Source organism: Penicillium malachiteum, assembly GCF_028827825.1.
Source record: "Penicillium malachiteum strain IBT 17515 chromosome Unknown utg000005l:1.0-9002435.0:326005.0-9005861.0, whole genome shotgun sequence".
Taxonomy (NCBI): domain Eukaryota; kingdom Fungi; phylum Ascomycota; class Eurotiomycetes; order Eurotiales; family Aspergillaceae; genus Penicillium; species Penicillium malachiteum.
Genome location: NW_026643099.1, coordinates 7923757 through 7943936, shown reverse-complemented (window position 1 = coordinate 7943936; position 20180 = coordinate 7923757). Strand labels below are relative to the sequence as shown.

At 47.0% G+C, this 20180-nt stretch overlaps 5 protein-coding genes across 5 annotated transcripts; 2 read left to right on the top strand and 3 right to left on the bottom strand.

The window, feature by feature from the left end:
- Positions 1-1000: 1000 nt before the first annotated feature.
- Positions 1001-3070, top strand: N7483_012941 (glycerol kinase; the record flags this gene model as incomplete). The annotated part of the gene is made up of 4 exons (XM_057096368.1): positions 1001-1134; positions 1201-2186; positions 2251-2417; positions 2474-3070. 4 exons carry the CDS (start codon positions 1001-1003, stop codon positions 3068-3070), a joined length of 1884 nt encoding a protein of 627 aa, XP_056942339.1.
- A 169-nt stretch (positions 3071-3239) lies between these two features.
- N7483_012940 (DODA-type extradiol aromatic ring-opening family dioxygenase) lies at positions 3240-4108 on the bottom strand (the record flags this gene model as incomplete). Its single annotated transcript, XM_057096367.1, has 2 exons — positions 3240-3965; positions 4016-4108. 2 exons carry the CDS (start codon positions 4106-4108, stop codon positions 3240-3242), a joined length of 819 nt encoding a protein of 272 aa, XP_056942338.1.
- Positions 4109-4886: 778 nt separating this feature from the next.
- Positions 4887-5477, bottom strand: N7483_012939 (uncharacterized protein; the record flags this gene model as incomplete). Its single annotated transcript, XM_057096366.1, has 1 exon — positions 4887-5477. The coding sequence occupies one exon, from the start codon at positions 5475-5477 to the stop codon at positions 4887-4889; it is 591 nt and encodes a 196-aa protein (XP_056942337.1).
- A 670-nt stretch (positions 5478-6147) lies between these two features.
- On the bottom strand, positions 6148-7942 carry N7483_012938 (putative lysophospholipase; the record flags this gene model as incomplete). Its single annotated transcript, XM_057096365.1, has 3 exons — positions 6148-6468; positions 6534-6898; positions 6961-7942. The coding sequence occupies 3 exons, from the start codon at positions 7940-7942 to the stop codon at positions 6148-6150; spliced, it is 1668 nt and encodes a 555-aa protein (XP_056942336.1).
- Positions 7943-15147: 7205 nt separating this feature from the next.
- Positions 15148-20104, top strand: N7483_012937 (oligomycin resistance ATP-dependent permease yor1; the record flags this gene model as incomplete). The annotated part of the gene is made up of 3 exons (XM_057096364.1): positions 15148-15309; positions 15375-15902; positions 16649-20104. 3 exons carry the CDS (start codon positions 15148-15150, stop codon positions 20102-20104), a joined length of 4146 nt encoding a protein of 1381 aa, XP_056942335.1.
- Positions 20105-20180: the final 76 nt, after the last annotated feature.

Below are 20180 nucleotides of genomic sequence, written 5' to 3'. Positions count from 1 at the left end.
TGGTGGAACTTGAGAAAACGTTGCTCTACCTCATGAAACCATGCTAAATAATAGGGTGACATCCACCGAGAAATACCTTCTCACAAGGTTAACACACGAACTTGAACGCCCCCTTCTTGGATTTAAGTTCTAACTTCCCGGGTTTCAATCAAGTCCGACACGGGTGGACAGGTGGACATGATATCTCATCCTCGACTGAATGTACCTGGGTGGTATTAGGTAGGTATATGAAAATAGTGGAGTACTCTCGACTCCAAGAACTGGATTCTGGAACTTCGTTAACACAGCCGAGTCGTCCGATTAGCCCCCACATTCCCTCCGGCATTAGTCGGTCTGCGACTGAGCAATCAGCGTCGCCCTAGTGGATCGTGACGTGGTCACACAATGAACATTATGTTTCGTTGGGTCATTAGAAAGAGAGATGATGTGCTCTGGGATCTTTTCCCTTTCCCCCGGATCGTCGCTGACAGTGTCAAGGTGGAGTAACGTGGGGATCAACAGATCACACGCAGGTGGTACAGGAAAGACCGCATCTTGAGGTGCTTAGGTGGGCTTATGCACCTCTGAGATATACTGCAACTGACTTACGACTATGAGACTATTGAAGTCATGTCCAATATGGTTGACTATCTCCTGCGCTTTGCTACTGTCATACCGGTGAACTACTAGTAGCATTGGAGCACTGACGCTCAAGCCTCAATCTTCCTTTCGGGACATAATACTCTTACCCCCTGGTCCAGTAATCCCACCAATCCTTTCGTGAGACAAGGTTGACCCCCCCCCATATCTCAGACCCCGCAGACGGAATACTGTGTTACTTTAATGATTATTTAAGATGATGGTCGTTATCCTTCCCCTGAAATGGGAAGGCCATGCCTTTTGGGGGTAAATCCAGAGGTCGGACAAGGGGACATAGTCTTGATTCATTCTCTCTCATACTCTGAGGTCTTCTTCTTTCCATTATCTATCTCATCGCCTGAACATATCTTCCTATTAAACCATGCAACCTTCAGAGATATTTGTCGGGTCTATCGATCAGGGTACCACTAGTACGAGATTCCTAATCTTCGATCGAGATGGAGAACCTGTTGCCTCACATCAAGTCGAGTTTACGCAGATCTATCCAAATCCAGGGTGAGTGGATCGGAAAAATATTATTTGTGACGAATAGAGTACTAATGAAATTCCTCCTGAAACCAGATGGCACGAACATGATCCTCTAGAACTCGTATCGTCCGTGGAAACATGCATCGAGGAAGCAGTTCGACAATTCGAAAATAACGGCTACAATCGCGCAAGAATCAAGGGAGTCGGAATAACGAATCAACGAGAGACGACGGTGGTTTGGGATCATGAGACTGGCGAGCCTCTGTACAACGCCATTGTCTGGACGGATACACGGTCACAGAGCATAGTGAACGAATTGAAACAGAAACCAGGTGCCTCGAAGCTACAATCTATCTGTGGTCTACCGTTATCCACCTACTCGTCCGCCACGAAGCTATTATGGATGCTAGCACATGTCCCAAAAGTCAAAGAGGCATTTGATCGGGGAACCCTCGCGTTTGGTACCGTCGACTCGTGGTTGGTGTACCGTTTGAACGGTGGAGTTGCTGCCAACGTCTTTGTCTCAGATTCGACAAACGCGTCCCGAACCATGTTCGTAAACCTGGAGTCACTACAATATGATGATACACTCTTGGACTTCTTCGGGATTAAGGGCAAAATTCATCTTCCTGCTATTGTTCCTTCCTCTGACGCTCACGCTTACGGTGCGATTATTTCTGGTGCCCTTGCAGGTGTTCCAATTATGGGTTGTTTGGGTGATCAGTCTTCGGCTCTTGTGGGACAAAAAGGATTTTCACCTGGTATGGCGAAGAATACATATGGGACAGGTTGCTTTTTGTTATACAATGTGGGTGATAAGCCTGTCATTTCGACCCACGGGTTACTCGCGACAGTTGCATACGACTTTGGTGGAAAGGCTGTCTATGCGTTGGAAGGGAGTATTGCTGTGGCAGGCTCTGGAATAAAGTTTCTTCAAGAGAATTTGAGCTTCTTCCAAAATGCAAAGGAAGTGAACGACCTTGCTCTTTCAGTTGAAAATAATGGGGGTTGTGTCTTTGTCACGGCTTTCAGTGGTCTATTTGCTCCCTACTGGATTGATGATGCGAAGGGAACCATATGTAATTCTCTCTCTGAGCTTGGATTTCCTCAGACATGGCATACTAATATCTGATATAACCACAGTTGGTATCACTCAATACACACAGAAAGGCCATATTGCTCGTGCAACTCTCGAGGCAACGTGTTTCCAGACGAAAGCAATTCTGGATGCAATGGAGAAAGACAGCGGGAAGGCTTTATCTGAACTAGCCGTGGATGGAGGAATGAGTAATTCGGATCTGGCTATGCAGGTAAGAGAGCAACTTGATTATGATAGTTCATGACTAACTCATAACGCTTTCCTAAGACTCAAGCTAACCTAATATCCATACCCGTGTACCGACCAAAGATGCGAGAAACAACTGCATTGGGAGCTGCGATTGCTGCGGGACTTGCTGTGGGTCTTTGGAGAAACTTTGCAGAGCTGCGAGATATCAACCGCAGTGGTGGAGCGGTATTTGAGCCTCAGATCACGTGTGAAGAGAGCGCCAGTAAGTTCGGAGAATGGGAGAAGGCAGTGCGGATGTGCAAAGGGTGGGTTGGCTCAAATCAAGATAACTGGGAAGAGGCGACTGCCGCCAACGATAACCACGAAACGAAGACCAATGGCGCACTTTCGATAAATCGGGACCATAATGCTGCTACGAATAGTATCAAGCCGCAAGAACATCTTCTGATCTCGGATGTGATCGCAACTGCGGACTCCACACTACAGAGCAAGACACAGGTGAAGAATGGATTGATGGAGATACCGCCTCCTAAAGCGCCATTGATTAGTGTGTCTGTTGATTTGGAAGATGCAGATGAGGAGGACTTGCTACTTGAGTTGAGGAAGGTGGAGATTTTACAGAAGCTGAAGAAACTGCGCAAGTTCAAGCTTAATTACTACCAAGGATCTGTTTGAATACGGCCAGCCTCCTTGTAGAATTCTTAGATGGTGATATTAGCAGATTAGGTTATTGAAAAAGAGACTCTGAATGGAAATTTTACAGTTAATTGAACACAAAATTGCAGCTCACGATCGCAAATACTCTAACTTCGAATAGCATCCAACATAGCAAAATGTTGCAAGGTCATACTGCGACTTCTCGAGGCCATCGTCCAATTGTGAACTGCGAGTTGCACATATTGGTCAACTCCCAACTCTCCGCCCCCATCATAGCAGGTGTATTCTCATCCTCCGGGTCTCCAGCCGCACCCGCCACAAACAGCGCCGCCATAAAATGATCATCGGTAGCATGCGCATCTCTAAAACGAGGATGCTTCATAAGACGAGTCATCGCACGACGCAATTGAGGTCCCGAAGTCTTCGTAATGACATCCTCCACAGCCTGCCGAAACTCCATAGCCCAGTCCTCCGGTGGCGTCTCCATCGCAAAGTTATCTCTGAAGCGAAGCATCGGTGCCCAGCGGTTTCGATACAGATTATGCACTGCGCCACCTGTACCAATGAAGAGATAGTTCTCTCGACGTAATGGTCGTAATGTGGCACCGATCTTCATGTGGAAATGCGGATCATATCGCGCGTTGGCGGAGATCAAGGTTGTAGGTGGACAGCCTCCAGGAAACATGCGAATGAGAATAAGGTATACGTCATGAATCCAGTCGAAGGTTGTGTTTCCCTGAACGTTGAAGCCTTCATCGGCTAACATCTTGATGCATCGGTCGGATGTTTCGAGATCTGGGTTTAGTTCGTAGTTGACGTATTTCTCTGGCTTCACGTATGCCACGGGGCTTTTACCCGGGTTTGGATTTGTTGCGACCTCGATTTTGTCTCCAAGACAGTCCCAGTGCGCGCCCTGCGTTTTGTTAATATGCTGGACTTGAAGAGATGAGATCTGAGTATTACCATGATGACAACGCCCTTGATATTCCGCGCTAATGCTTCATCGCCGCATTTCTTCCAATAGTCTGCGCTTTCGGATTCTTCTCCCAGCATCATCGTTGAGCCATGGGAGAAGAAATGTACTGGTGTGAGACCTGCTTTCCATTAATCACCTGGAGTGAATTATACTAAGGATCGAATAGAGTTACCCATGTTGACAGGAAATTCAACTAAATCTAGCTAAGATGGAGTCAAATAGGAGAAAGAAATGACATCAAGTCGGCTTATACGCATTTTATATGGGCATGTTCCTACCCCGGGCGCCCACCGGGATGCAGTGGTTCTAAGTCCGAGTCTCCAATTCTACATCTCCGTATGGGGGAGCCGGATGTCCCCCACATCCCGAGACTTGTGCGTATGGAGTTATACCACCACTAAATTCTGGACACGATATTAGAACCATAAGTAGAGTCAATTGAAAAATTCCTAGTGTTCACTTGAATCCATTCGGTTGAGTTCCAAGGTTGCACATGTGTTGAGCCTGAGCCGTGCACGGCATAATCTAAGGCTTCTCCATTTATGACATTTAGAGGTAGTTGAGACGTCCCGATATCTACTTTGTTGTCACTCACTGGTGACTCGATGCTCAAAGAGATCATATGCAACTCGAACTTGGAGTGCACATCAAACCTGGAATTATTATTGATATACTAGAGATATTTACCATTTTGCCAGCTAGCAAGCCTCGAAACTCATCATGCGATATGTCCAGACTCCAGAGTTTCAAGTTAATTCATCATATCGCAAAGCCATAATGTACATGAGCCGGCTCTTTTATGTACTCAAGATGCATATATCCACAATAGAAGTATTTGAAAGATCATATCATCCAATCTTACAATTCATCATGCCCATCCTGATCATCATGCTCAAACGGCTCCAATTTATCACACACACTGGCATAATCCCGCATATTCTGCGGAATAGTCTGCTCCCATAATTCATCCCCTTGCAAAAAGCGATATTGCTCCTTACAAGCCGCCTCTGAAGCCATAGGCAATAAGATAGGGAGATGTTTAAGAGAAGCCTTGAAGAAGTTCCTCTTGAAACAATTCCCAAAATCGGCTAGCGTCGATGAATCAGAGCAAATATGTTGACCATTCAGTAAAGGCGCACATTGCTCTTTGATAATGACCGCCACATCATCGCCCATTTTGAGCAGCTGTTCTTCTTGGTGGGGAACGTTCATGCGTTTCATAAGACTTTGGACGGCGGGGACGAAGGTATTATTGCGCGTCCAGAGATCCCAGTGTGGGATTGTGGGTTGGCATCCGCGCTCGCAGATTTCGCTTTGGAATTTGTTGAATAAGTGGCCGGGTCGCCCGACCAGCGCGGAGACGACTTTAAAGCATGATGCGCCGATCGCTGTGACGGGAGTGAGGAGGAGGAGGAGGAGGAAGAGGAGGTGATCGATTGGGAGGCGCATTCCCGATGAGGAAGGATTTGCGAACTTGGAATGGAGAAAGGAGCTGGATAGGTATTCAAGAGGATTTTAGGTCGCAAAGGAGAGAGTGAAATGGTGAGTCCCCCGCGATTGTGGAGTGCGGAGAATGGGAGATGGAGTCTCAGGTACGGTAGCTCGTGGCTGGGATCCACTCAGCCAAAACCCCTTTATTGTTCAGCCGACCTGCTTCCTCTATCTTTGAGACGGAAATTTGGTTATGTACTTTGGTCTACTCTGTATCCTATGCTGAAATTTGAATGTTTTTCTTTCTTTTCTCGAGTAACTATCAGGATTCTATAAATCTTGTGTGACCTCCATCAAATGTACTATATGCAGGGGCTAAGTCCATTATACTGTCAACTGGTGTAACCCGATCCAGGATTCTATTTCCCTTGAGTTCAAGGAGTATCGCAAGAAGCTGTCAAATTTTGTCATCAAAGCATCTGGGTACTAGAAATTGGCAATCTAAATAAAAGTTGAAATAATTCTATAAGGGTATAGTTGAAGAAATGGGAACAGGTCTCTCGGAGAGATTGGGAAACGGTGATCAAGGCATCCCATGACCGCGAGATTGCTCCTTTATATCAGGTGAATAGAAAAATCGAGTTGGCCGGGCAGCTCTCTCGGATCCGTCGACTGGCATGTAATCCCTTCACGGCGCCGAGCCAGCCATCATCTGACCTCGCGCACAGCAATTCTCCTCATCAAGTTCTCGTTGACTGTTCGCATGAGGGTCAATGCCCGCTAGACCCCAGATACCCGGTCGGCGCCGAGCAAGCAATTCAGCAGCAGGCCGCTCATCCGAGTGCAAATGAGCACCGGATTTCCGAAGAAGAAGGACATGATCCGAGAGGCCTGCGTTAGCTGCCAGAAACAGTGGCGTGCGACCACTGCGGTTACGGAGATGGACGGATCCTCCATGGGAGAGGAGAAAGTGGAGTATATCGATGGCAGGGGATGTGGCGGCCAGATGCTGAGATGAGTTAGTACAGATTTGAGACGAATATTTGACAGTTGGTCTTAACGATGGTCACTTACAATTGGAGTGTTGCCCGAGTAATCAGCGTCATTGAGTAGCCAGTGGTGCTCAGTTTTCATAATTGTCTTCACTTTCTCGAGGTCACCCAGCGCAATAGCGTAGCCCATGACGGTGAGAGTTTGCACACGCTCGGGCAGGGCGCCGTCGGGGTGACGGAAAACAGGGACAGAGGTCTCAGTCAGCTCACCACGCAGGGAGACAGACATGTTCTTGGTCACAGACTGCGGTGTAGAGTCTGGTAAAGCGAGTAAATAAGCGAGCTTTGTCAATGCTGCCTCGGTGGTCATATCGAGACCGGCAACGACACCTGCTCGGGAAAGACTCATGCCTGTAGCGTAGACAGGGCTCACACTACCAGTGAGACCTAGAGGAAGTGGTTGATTAGCCGGGAGATTCCTAGTCAATACAAGTAGAGACGCCACTTACATTGCGTGATATTGATGATTACAATCCCCCTTTGGATGGCACTAGCCAGCACGTTTATCATGGCATTATCCTGACCAGATGGAGCATTGCCAGCTCCGAATGTCTCTAGAATGAGACCACGCAGTCCGTCCAGCTTCAAAACAGCGTCAACCATCTCGGGCTTGATACCCGGGAAGATACGGAGACATGCAACATGGGTTGTATCAAGATTAGTTTGGATCCGGAAATGGGCCAGGCTCGTGGGTCGGTGCACCATATCCCAGTTCACATTGGTGCGCATAGAAGTGGTTACCGCCAGGGGCGGGCAGTTAGGGGCGTCAAAGGCAGCGAAATCACTAGCAGCGACCTTGGTAGTCCGGTTACCACGGAAAAGCTTGTTATTGAAGTATAAGCATACTTCAGGAATCATGAAATGACCCGCAACGACCAAAGATCCGAGCAGATTATCCGTCGCATCGTTTTGAAGCTCCAGCATCGGAGCCTGAGATCCTGTCAGAACTACAGGCTTTCCCAGATTTTGGAGCATGAAGCTCAGTGCCGAGCATGTATAAGCCAAGCTGTCTGTGCCGTGCAAAATGACGAAGCCATCGAAAAGCGTATAGTTTTGAAAGACTGTCTGCGCGATCTCTGCCCAACCTTTGGCATCGATGGAGCTACTATCAAGCAGCTCCTCGAACTCGAAGACCGTGTATCTCACCTGCTTTCCATAAGTGGTAACTGGTGTACACAAGCTCGGGTGTGCTTTAACATGTCCCTCCGAGTCGGTGATGACGTCCATGGTGGTAGGGACAGAGCCATCATTGAAACAAGGGACTCGCGCCATGCATTTTTCTTGAAATCCTCGAGCCGGAATGAAGCCCGATGGTGATTGCTGCATACAAATCGTACCTCCCGTCATGATGATCAGGACCCTTGATTCTTGAATTACATCCTCTGGCTTGTCGGCCCCGATAAGGGGAAGGTTTGCCGGCATATTCCCCATTATTGTTCTGAGAGGGCGTTGTGGGCACCGTAATGGATCAATTGTCCCGCCAAAGAAAGAACCCAGTCTTAAAACCGGTGATATTAATCGTGAGTACACTTGACAGACCGAGCCCCCAATTCGCTAATTGGTGGATGCTGCAGGGTCCACAACGTTGAGACCGTGCCCCTTCGGAAAAGAAAGAAAAGAAACGAAACAGCGCAAACGGTGAGATTAGTGATTTTCAGACTGATAGAGACGAATTAGAAGATTTTTTTTCCCTTCGTCGATGTATTTTGGCCAGGCACACGAAAGTTCAAGGTCGAGACATAAGAGTCTCTTGGTTTATTGAATGGAGAAAAACCCCAATCTGACTCCAAATGTATTACGTACATGGAGGACCCGATTGGAGATTTTCACCGGATTGACCAGTTGGTGGATTTATCGGCCGCAAATCTACAGAAGAAATGGAGAATTCCTCCAATGATCATCCAACTGAAAATTGGAGAAAGAAACCTTTTTCCCACTTCAATCGCCCTGCAGGTATTCTCAGATTGATGTATTGGTCCATTTGCTAAGTAGGGCTTGGCAGTGTCGCAGACCGAAGGCTACTATTGATACATCTGCTTAGCCTCGGCGAAAACATTTTTCAATTCATATATGTAAATGGATAGGTGGAAACCAATCTCTTGAATGAGAGAACTGTCTCATGGTTAAACCAGAAACAGTCTATCTGTTAGAAATGGCTTACCTTGTGGGTCAATATTGATCTCAGTCAGGGCGAAAATGATTTTGGCCTTAATTTCAAGGTGTTATATTGTAACAGACTGTACAGAGCCCTGAAGTAGATGATTCAAAGATGTTACATTCTTCCCATTTCTGACAAGTCTCGCCTCAAAGATCTCATCATATACTATATTATCCCTCATTTTAAGGTACCTCTCAATCTTTAAGTTGATCCTGGTCCTTCTCTTGACTCTACCTAAGAAACATTGAAAGTTTCAAGCTGTATGCATTAATACTATATCGGTATTGTATTTTTCTGCCAATTCTCTTATCAGACCAAATCTCAATGTTTTTATGCGCTTGACATTATTGACCTCTTGCCCATCTGTAATTCAGATCCGTCTTCAAAATTCGAGCTGCAGGACTTATTCCTTCTCCAATAGGGACATCGATAAAACTTGCTCTACAAAAACTCAGCTTTAGTTGTTTTGTAAAGCATCAGTTACCGTGCAGGCGGTGTCGCCTAGCTCCAACCATCTTTGCTATACAAGCTGCAACCTTCACAAGCAACCCGACTGCATAATAACTATCAAATGTCCTTGGTGCAATACTCAGACTCCGAGTCGGAGGTGGAATATGAGGCGGATATTTTACCTTCATGTCCACCAGCCAAGAAAGCTCGACACAACCCCCCCAGCTTCGGGTCTCCCTCCGCTCCCAGCAACATTCCACGATTTATATGCATCGACCTCACGCGTTAGCGTCCAAGATGACCCAAGCCTCCATGGAGGTCGAAAACGGATCATTCCCCATATTGAAGGCAACTGGCCTACTCACCTCTATCTTGAATGTAAGGATTATCATTCATTCCAGATCTGGAACATTTTTATCTGATACTTAGCAGGGCATCCATCAAAAACAGAGTTGACCATTCTGGAACGTTTGATACCTCGGCACTCTGATAAGAACCCAAGTACATTAAAAGTACACAGTCTTCTACACAGTGACTTGGGGGCGCAACTACCCCTCCACATCAGCCTCTCACGTCCAGTGGTTCTTCGCACGGAGCAACGCACTGAATTCACAGACACTCTACAAAATGTTATTCTGGAATCTAAAATCGCACCGTGAGTATACTTGCCACATCATTCATACCTAAGCTCATTTTTGGTTCTACAGATTCAATGCTATACCCGGCACCTTGAAATGGGTATCGAATTACGAGCGAACTCGCTGGTTCCTAGTACTACATGTACAGAGGCCAAAGAATGACAACTTGAATAAACTGTTGCATTTGTGTAATTATACTCTCTCCCGTTTCAAGCAACCACCTCTTTATTCATCTTCGCACGATAATCAGGCTTGTCCCAAAAGCTCCGACGACAAATTTCATATCTCCCTTGCATGGACATTGACAGAGCCTAGCCCCGATGATAATATGTATATCGCCGGGATTGACCTGAGGCCCTTGGAGGATCTTCAGACTCGCTTTGATAGCGTCAAGGTTAAGGTTGGGAATAATGTCATGAGCATTCCGCTGCCATCGAACATATAAACAATCTTCTGAATGAGCTGTGTCATTCTTCAACAAACATTGGACTCTGAATAGCTTCCTGGGCATTTCTAGGCGAAATCTCTTCCAACAAGTCAATTTGAGTCTGGACGGTATGATTTCCTCATGGCATTTCTTTCGGATAGGGATACTATATGTATAGTAGTCCATCATCCCTAGGTGTATCCCATAACTTGAACAGGTACGAATCACCATCGTACTTCATTGTTTCCTCGTACTGCTGGTTTTGTAAGCATGAAAGGTTTTGGAGCGTTAAGTTTTCGTATGAAGTGGGTGCCGTTTCCTCGAACTGTAATCTTGGACTGATAATTTGATCTGGCCTGTGACGGCAAGCTTCGAGTGGAAGCTCGGGACAGAATCCAGCATGTACCTTCCATAATCGGTCTTTCTCGCTCAAGGCTGCACCTAAGTAGACCCATTTCGTGAGTATGAGAGCGGTTCCCGTGTCAGTGCATCTCAACTCGATGTGGAGGTCTGTGTTGCATATATCACAACTAAGATCAATCGCTGTTCCAACCTTCAAGTTCTCGACAACTTCTGAACGGCACTGAAACTTAGAACGTGTAGAGTGTTTGATCGTTCTCCACCTCACAGAGGGAGAATCCGGACGTGGAATGACATAATCGTGTTCCCAGAAACAAAAGAACAACAAAAGAAAATGACTCCAAGCGCTTTGATCCTCAACAAGATAGCTTTTGAGTCGAGGCGAAGTGCGATATGCGGACTCAAATGTGATATCCTGTACCCTAAGATACAGGCCAAGTGGATCGGAGCAGATTTGTGCATCTGTTGAGGAAAGCCGGGTAAAGTACCAGTCCCCAGGCGCAGCGGTAACTTGCTTATAAGCTAAAGAATCAGTGCTGATGCCATACCGGAGCCCGTAAAGGAATCCTCTCATTGCAAATTTGATGAGGAGAAAAAGAGATGTGGTGAGAAGCTTCTGTATAATTCCATACATCGGGATATGGCATGGCGAAGAAGCGAGGATGACAGTGGGTGTAGTATTGGTTTGACACCCACCGACGCCGACTCGGACATGGGAGTCTCCAGTTGCCTTTCTCACCAAGTCCCAGGCTTGCAGCGAATTCATCATACCGATGCAGGATCTGGCAAAAATTGCACATCAAGAGCTCTGGGAGGTCTCGTTCTAGTCGGGCCAATACCGAAAGTTTCGAGTCTAAGTCAGAGATGGACGAACGGGATATTCGTCCCTGGAAGAACTGCAGCATGCGAGGGTTGCACATAGCCAAGCAAACAATATCAGCCGGTGAGAGGAAGTCAGATATGCATAATAATAACTCAGGCAGAAGCCCAGGCAGCGAATTCGGAGGAGGAAGTCTAAAGGGGCGTGAAGCACTGGTTATTTCATGCGGGCGCATAAGAGGTGCTTGGCAATTCGTTGAAACCATCATTGGGGCTGGTGGGCTTCCGGTAGCAAAGGATGATCGGGTTGAGGGGTGGATGAGGGAAGAGCTAAGGTGTAAGTGTGGAAAGAGGTATGTAAAGAGCAAGCTGACTAGATGGAGAGTTAGACGTCCACGGGTCCTGAAGTCTGCGGGAGATTCAACCATGAACGACATGCACGGTATCACTCAGGTAGGAACGGTGAGGCTTATCGGAGAAGGTACGCCGGTCCCCTTTCGGGCTTAGTTCTCTTATGCCTCAATCATATCAGGAGAATGTCTATTCAAAGAAGGTCTCGGTCTTGCTGTATATTATTCCATCCGAATTCAATCACCCAGTTGTTAGTGGAGTAACGACCATTGTCATACCCCGACTCGGAGTAGCATGACCTTGGAATCACCTTGATATCATGAGGAAATCAGCGAACGCGGCAACACGGAATAGGTGGTAGAATTCAGTTTCATAAATGGTTTTTTATGGATTTTTCTTAATTGGTAGGTCTGCTCGATGATGTTAATAATGGCTCTATGCTATGGCAGGTATCCTAACGCCAGACTTGAAGTAACTTGAAGTCACTTCGAAGGACGAAAAACGTGGCCGTGGCATGAAGATTGGCTACCTAATAGTAGTACTTACTAGTCGTCCAAATTCTCGCATCTCGTCGAGATTACAATTAAGAGACAAGCAAGGGATCATTTCACCAACCTGTCGCTGTGAACACCAGGTCCACCGTGATGTTTTTAATAGAATCGTGCAGCTGGGCAAGGCGGAAGGGCTTGTTTTCAAGATCACTCTTTTATTTCCTATTCTGATAATAGAACCTTCCCAAATTGGTAATTTGAAGTGAAAACTTGGCTTCAAAATTAAACATGTTGGGGGCCAGGCTCCACTAGCACTAACCGGTACAGTATTCATAGGCCTAGGAGAGGGGAGAGAGGACAAGAACTAGGAACCTCCACAATGTTCAATTTTGGCGTGATTAACACCATCTAACTTCCAACGTTCAAGTTGAATGTAACAAAATTTGAAGCCTTAATCTATCTCAATGTTTGATTTATGAGTTAATATTTGAAGTTCCTCAAGGCCCAACTTGAAGGACCCACATTACTCGGCCCCCGCTCACCAAAAGGAGAAGTATCTACGGAGTAGTAGTCAACTGGTATACATCAAGTTCATCCAAAAAACCAGAGACTATTCAATCACTCATATTAATAAATGCTAGGCAGACGATGACACAGTTCAAGTTTCAAGTGCTGTCACGGTATCTGTTGGAAGTAAACCTTGGAACAGTTTGGAATATTCACATGGATACATAGTAGTAGTTACTACTATGTAGTTAAGGTGCAGGTTGAATATATATCAACTTCAAACATTTGAATGTTGAACCTCCAGCACTTGAGTGATATTATGTAGTATCATGATGCAGCCAAACATTGAAATTTGAAAATTGAAATACACATGTGAAAATTTGAATTGATGTGCCAGTAAAGTACGATCAACATTTGAACTTGAATAACACCCGTGGACGTGCCCAAGTGGGTAAGTGACCTACAGCGGGGGTAGTAACTTGAAGAGTCTCAGTCTGTTAAACTCCGAGAGTTAAAAGAGTCCAGATGTCTGTGAGCTTTGGATAGTTTAAGTTTTCCAGGGCTTAACGTTGCCACACCTCGAGCACTTGACTCGGAGTGCTGGGTACTATGCCCACATATGCAGGTGCTACATTCAAGTTCAGATTATACCCATCTTGTCGTATGTAGTGCCACCTGGGCAAGTCATGGTGTTCTAGACTCCAGGCCTACTAGTTTCCCCATTTTAAGGTTCAATTTTATTCAAGTTCCAACTTGAAGATCGTTTACTTGCAAGGTTTGTGGGATCCGTATAAATGCAGTCATCTCTAAACAAAGACCAGGCTATACCGGGTTCTCTCTTGTGAAAATTATTCTTTACCCTGACTCGGAGGTAACAATTCATACATATCGGTGATACCAGCTTACTAGGACTTCGTCCCTATTTGTTCAAGGAAGGGGCCTGATGTGGCCACGGGTCTCAGGTTGAGGTCTTTCTGGAAGGAATGTCCCTTGCAGACCCAGGATGAAATCGCCACTGTAGGAGAAATTGATGACCTATCACGAGTGTAAATAAAGGTTCAATATGCAGGATGAAGGCTAAAGTGCCATGTGTGAAAATGCGGGAAAATGCGGTCGCATAGAGGCGTTTCAGGGATTTAGGATGGATCCTTCCTGCACATGCCATGCGGCTACTAGTACTTTTGTGGGGGTTCTTGTTTCAAGCTGCTTGATGGGTCCGTCAGTTGTTGATCCGAGTCTTTGATCCATTATTGGGCCTATAGAGATGAATCGATTCAATATTATCACTAAATCTTTGAGATAAATACAGACATGGACATGTGGATTAATGCTTATTTTGCCCTCGAATGGGATCACCAACCAACAATGAGGCTGGGGAATTGAAATGGTCCTTTGCATATTTCCACCATCAAATTACTCTAATAAGAAGCAAATACGTAGATCAATTTCAGGAAAGCTTCGAGAAGACAAAGATATCTTGAGATAGTCACTGAGTACTTGGCTACTTGCTCAATAAGGAAATATTTCCTAAATGGGTTAATGATATGACACCTGGGCAGCCTTATTGAAGCTTAGGGTGATAATGATGTAATATACAAGCTTTAAAAATGTTGAAATTGTTAAAAATCTTCAAGTAGAGTCAGTGATAGTCCAATAGGAGTTGAATATTGTTGTATCGCCCCCAAAGATGTGTTGATTTGGCCCCAGTGGCAACCCCACCAACTTCATTCTTAGAGGAGCAACACAAGGACTTTCCCGCATGGTCGATCCACATCATCCACCCATCTTCTACTCTACACACATTAACCAATTTCCCCCTATTCCAAAAATACTTTCGAGCCTCTCAGACCTCTCCCTATATACTGAAGTTGCCCCACACAACTAACCGTATCGCGTATTATCTTGGATGAATAAGCTGTGCTTGTTACTTGAACGAACAGGAGGATGATACGCTATACGCGATACGCAGATCGTGCCAGGGAAGCTGAGCTTTCGCGTGGAGATCGGGGCTAAGGATTCAATGAGAGGAACTGTCACTAATAAAAGAATTCAGAATCCATGAGGGTCCCGGTTTATACACCATGCTGCTTTAGGTAACAAAGTGATTGCTTGCATTGCTTGCAAGGATGATGCATGGGCAAATATAATGTCCTAACTCCCAGCCGATCATGAAACATTCCTTACTTCAAACCAACACTTTATTTCTCTTTTATACTTAATCTAATCCATTGCCTGGTGCATTGGTCTTTGCTTTCAAAAACAGGTCTTGGCACACCGTGCACTTACTTCGTTTCGTGTTATCGCGTTTTATTATTTGAATAAGTATTGATCTACAGGTATGATCTCTTTCCTGATCCGTTCTTCTATACACATCTGACTCTATTATAGATATTTCAACTTGAAGAAGTTTTGTTCCCATTCGGGTACTTCTCAATATGAGTAAACTCGAGTCTGGCCAGAACCAGGTCGTCAAGTCACGACGCTGGCTGGGCACCTCCAAGATCCCTGCTGTTCCAGAGGAACGTCAGGTCTCTCCTGAATATAAATCATCATGGGTTGGAAAGTTGACCTTTAATTGGATGGGTGGTGTTATGTCGGTAAGTGGATGGACTCGAACTTGACACTATTTAGTATATACGCATACTGACTCATCATCAAACAGGCTGGATACAAACGCAAGCTTGAAGCCACTGATATTCCTCTTATTAACCCATCAAGATGTGTTCAAGACCACAACTCCGAGTTCAGCACCTATTTCGCCGAATATGTCGCTGACGAGAACTGCAAATCCCCGCTGCTCAAGGCCATTCACAAGACTTTCTTTCGAGAGTTTTGGTTGGCTGGTTTCTTCCGTATCGCCTCCGATCTGCTCACTGTTGCAAGTCGTTACTCTATCCGCTACCTGATCAACTACTTGACCGATGCCTATATCGCAAATATCCCCGGTAGTGGCTACGATATGCCACAGCTCGCCCTGGGAGTCGGCCTGGCAGTCGGCTTGATTGTTATGAATATCTTCATGAGTTGGACTCAACAGCACTTTTTGTACACTGGACAGGCAGTTGGAGCCCAGGTCAGAGCGGTTTTGACGGCCAAGATTCAAGAAAAGAGCATGAAGATCTCCGAGCGAGCCAAGGTTGGTATCACTGTTACAACTGTGGAAGCCAGCAGTTCAGAGGATTTGGACAACGTGGATCTATCGGACGCAAACCAAGCCCTAAGACAATTGAACGGCGAGGACAGGAATGGAAATCTTACTGTTCCAGCCAATCCATTCATGACAGAAGCCGAAACTCAGCCCGGTAGCCCTCGTTACTCTCGCTACTCCCGCTACCCTCGAAACTCGCAATACCCTCTGTCTCCACAATCGCCTCGGTCTCCTGGATTTGGCCAGTATCCCGAGGAAGATGTTCCTCCAGTTCCTGCTATTCCTAAGGCCCATGCTAGACAGTCTCGTGTTGCACGGATCTCTCGATACTCCTACTTCTTTGGCAACCAACCCGAACAGCAATACCCGGGCACCGAGCTCCCAGTTACCCAGCCTCGCTCTCAGCGCGCCAGAAACAACTCACTGCACCCTGGAAACTCCACCTACCAGCGCAGTACTCTGTACCCTCGTGATTCTCAATATCCTCGCAATTCGCTGTACCCCAGAACTCGCTGTACCCGCGCAACTCCCAGTACCCTCGCAACTCCCAGTTCCCCCGCAACTCTCAATACCCTCGTCAATCTCAGCACCCTCGGCAATCTCGATACACCTGGTATGCTCGTGCTTCCCAGTGGTTTGGTGAGCAGGAGACCCAGCCTGAAGAACAAGCTCATCTCAATGTTCCTCAGCCCAAGGCTCCTCTTCTGTCTCGGTACACTCGTGATCTTCGCTACTCTCAATTCCCCGATAACCCTATGCCTGATATTGATCGGGACTCTGCGTTCCAGGATGGCGAGTCTGAATTCTTTGACCCTGAGATTGAGTACGAGAACGAGAAGGGTGAATTGGTGGAGGTTCACGGTCAAGGCTGGTCCAATGCCCGCATTACTAACCTGATCAACATCGAGGCCAACCGTATTGATAACTGTATCGCCATGATCCACATGGCCTGGACTGCTCCCATTATCATTGTGCTCTGCATGACACTGATTCTTGTGAACATCTCCTACTCCGGTCTGTCTGGTCTTGGCTGCATTATCTTTTCCTTCTACGCTCTCGGTGTTGCTGTTAAGAAGCAGTGGGTTCGTCGTCACGGTGTCAACCAGCTCAACGAGGCTCGTGTGAGTCTTACTCAGGAAGTCATCTCCACTATTCGCATGGTCAAGTTTTTCGGTTGGGAGCCCAGCTTCCTTGACCGTCTGACTCGCATTTCTGATGAGCAGAGCTCCGAGGCTACCTACCTTGCTATGATCTTCAACTTCACCATGGCTTTGGGTCAGTCCCTGCCTAACATAGCAGCAATGGCCAGTTTCATTACATACGGTACCGGTAGTGGTAATGCGCTCGACATCGCAATTGTTTTCTCCAGCACTGCTCTCTTCCAATCTTTGCTTCTTCCCTCTACTTACCTCCCAGCTGTCTTGGGTCAGGTCTCCCAGTCGGGAGCTGGTCTCAAGAAGATCCAGGAGTTCCTTCTCGCTGAGGAGAAGGAGGAGGTTGAGATTGACCGGGACATGAAGGACGCTATCAAGATCGAAAATGCTGAGTTCAGCTGGGACAAGAGCCAAGCTGCTCCTCCTGAGGAGGAGAAGGACGCTGACAAGGATAAGAAGAAAGATGAGCTTAAGAGTGATGGTTCATCTGATGTTACTCTATCTCCTGATGAGGACGCGGTTGATCCAAATGCTCCGTTCATTCTGCCATCTCTCTCTCTGAAGATCCGCCGTGGTGAGCTCCTCGCTGTCATCGGTGGTATCGGTGCTGGTAAATCCTCTCTGCTCTCGGCCTTGATGGGTGACATGCGGAAATCAGGCGGAAGACTCAGACTTTCTTCTGAGGTGGCATACTGTCCTCAAGCTGCATGGATTCAGAGCGCCACTGTCCGTGAAAACATTCTCTTCGGTTCTCCTTACGACCCTTACTGGTACGAAACTGTTGTGAACGCCTGTCAACTGCGCCGCGACTTTGGTATTTTCGCCAACGGTGATGCTACTCACATTGATGAGAAGGGTTCCAACATGAGTGGTGGACAGAAGCAGCGTGTTAGCTTGGCTCGTGCTGTTTACTCCAAGAAGGACATTGTGTTGCTGGATGATGTGCTTAGCGCTGTCGATCCCCATGTTGGAATTGCGATCTTCGATCAGGCAATTCTCGGTCTCCTTCGTCACAAGACTGTTATCTTCTCGACTCACACTACCCATGTCTTGGACCGCTGCGACCGAATTCTCTGGCTGGACCATGGTGCGGTCAAGGCGATCGGTACCTTCAACCAAGTCAAGTCTCAACACTCTGAATTTGGCGAGATGGTCAACCAATCCCACGATGATGAAAATGAAGAAAAGAAAGAAGACGATGAATCCGATGTTAGCAAGGATGCCAAGAACATCATGGAGACTGGCTTCTCTGATTCCAAGAACTCCACTCAGATCACTATGCAGGATAACGAACCTCCGACCGAGGCAGGAGAGCCAGTTGTGGTTCCATCTGATTCTAAATCGGCGGGTGTCAGCTTGATGACTGTTTGCAAGGCCTACCTGGCCAGCACCAAAAGCTGGATTCCTATCATTATGGCCTTCCCGCTGCTTTGCGTCGCATTGGCCGGAGTTATGCTTTGCGGTATCTGGCTGAGTGCTTGGGCAGAGGATACCTACGGCCTCTCACGAAATGCTTACATCGGTATCTATGTTGCTATCGGATTGAGCATGGCTATTTCTATCTACCTTTACGGTATCTGTGTCGCCTCTGCCTGTCACTCTGCTAACCTCGCCATGCTTAAGAATGCGCACGTCCGCGTCGTGAATGCCCCCACTTGGTTCTTCGATGTCACTCCTCTCGGCCAGGTCGTCAGTCGATTTGCAAAGGATTACAATGTGATGGAGGACGCTCTCCCAGAGGCCTTGCGTCTGTTCTTCTACTCGGTCGGCACCATCCTGGCTATCTGTATCCTCATCATCTACCACTTCCCCTGGTTCGCTCTTGCTGTCGGCCCTTGCTGCATCATCTTCTTTATTGCTGTGCTCTACTACCGTGGCTCTGCCTCTCAACTGAAGGTCTACGAAGGTAACTTCCGAGGTGCTGTTGCTGGTCGCTTTACAGAGACCCTTTCTGGTGTCCCCACCATTCGGGCTTACTCTCAGCAATCCGCCTTCGCTTTGAAGATGCAGAATGCCGTTGATGACATGGTCAGCGCAAGTCTGTTGAGCTTTGGTAGTCAGAGATGGCTGGCCTTCCGATTGGATTTCTTGGGTATTCTGCTGATTGTTGTGGCTGTCATGCTGGTCATGATCGACAAGTACACTCAGAACCCAGGTGTTTCTGCTGTTGTCCTGACCTACTCTCTCGCCGCTGTCCAGTCCCTTCAGTACATTATCCGTCAATGGGCCCAAGTCGAGGTCTCCTTGAGTTCCGTGGAACGCATGTTCATTTACTCTTTCGAGAAGAGCTTCCCTGCTGAGGGTAACAACAACAAGACCATCGAGGCCGCTCCTCGTTCTTGGCCCGAGCAGGGTGCGATCAATTTCTCCAATGTGCGCATGCGCTACCGTTCCGGCCTTCCTGAGGTTCTCTGTGGATTGAACTTAAACGTTCGACCCGGCGAGCACATCGGTATTGTTGGTCGTACTGGTGCAGGTAAATCATCACTCATCAGTGCACTGTTCCGAGTCTGCGAACTTGCCCGTGGAACTGTGTCTATTGACGGTGTTGACATCTCAAAACTTGCTCTTTCGGAACTTCGACCCCGAATCTCCATCCAGCCCCAGGAATCCTTGTTGTTCGCTGGTACTGTCCGCGATAACATTGATCCCTTGGGCGTGCACACCGACCAGGAACTCTGGCTCGCTCTACGTGGTGCCTGGTTGGCTGATTCCATGCAACTTGATGACGCTGTCGAGGAAGAAGGTGCCAACTTTTCCCACGGTCAACGCCAACAGATCGGTCTGGCTCGTCTCCTTGTCAAGGACAGCAAAATTGTCATTTGTGACGAGGCTACGTCCAGTGTTGATGCCGAGACCGACCAAAAGATCCAACAGACCATGGTCAAGGCATTCAAAGGAAAGACTTTGCTTACTGTGGCGCACAGAATCCGCACTATCATCCACTATGACAGAATTTGTGTTATGGATCATGGCCGGATTGCGGAGTTGGGCACACCATATGAGCTTTTCCGCCGTGGTGGTGTATTCAGAGAGATGTGTATTACCAGTGGCATCACAGAGAGAGAGATTCTCAGCCATCATTCATGAGCAACGGAGGCAACGGAGTTTAATGGGTATATGCATAGAAAGCATGATTTTTTGTTCTAATTTCTTTTTGATCTAT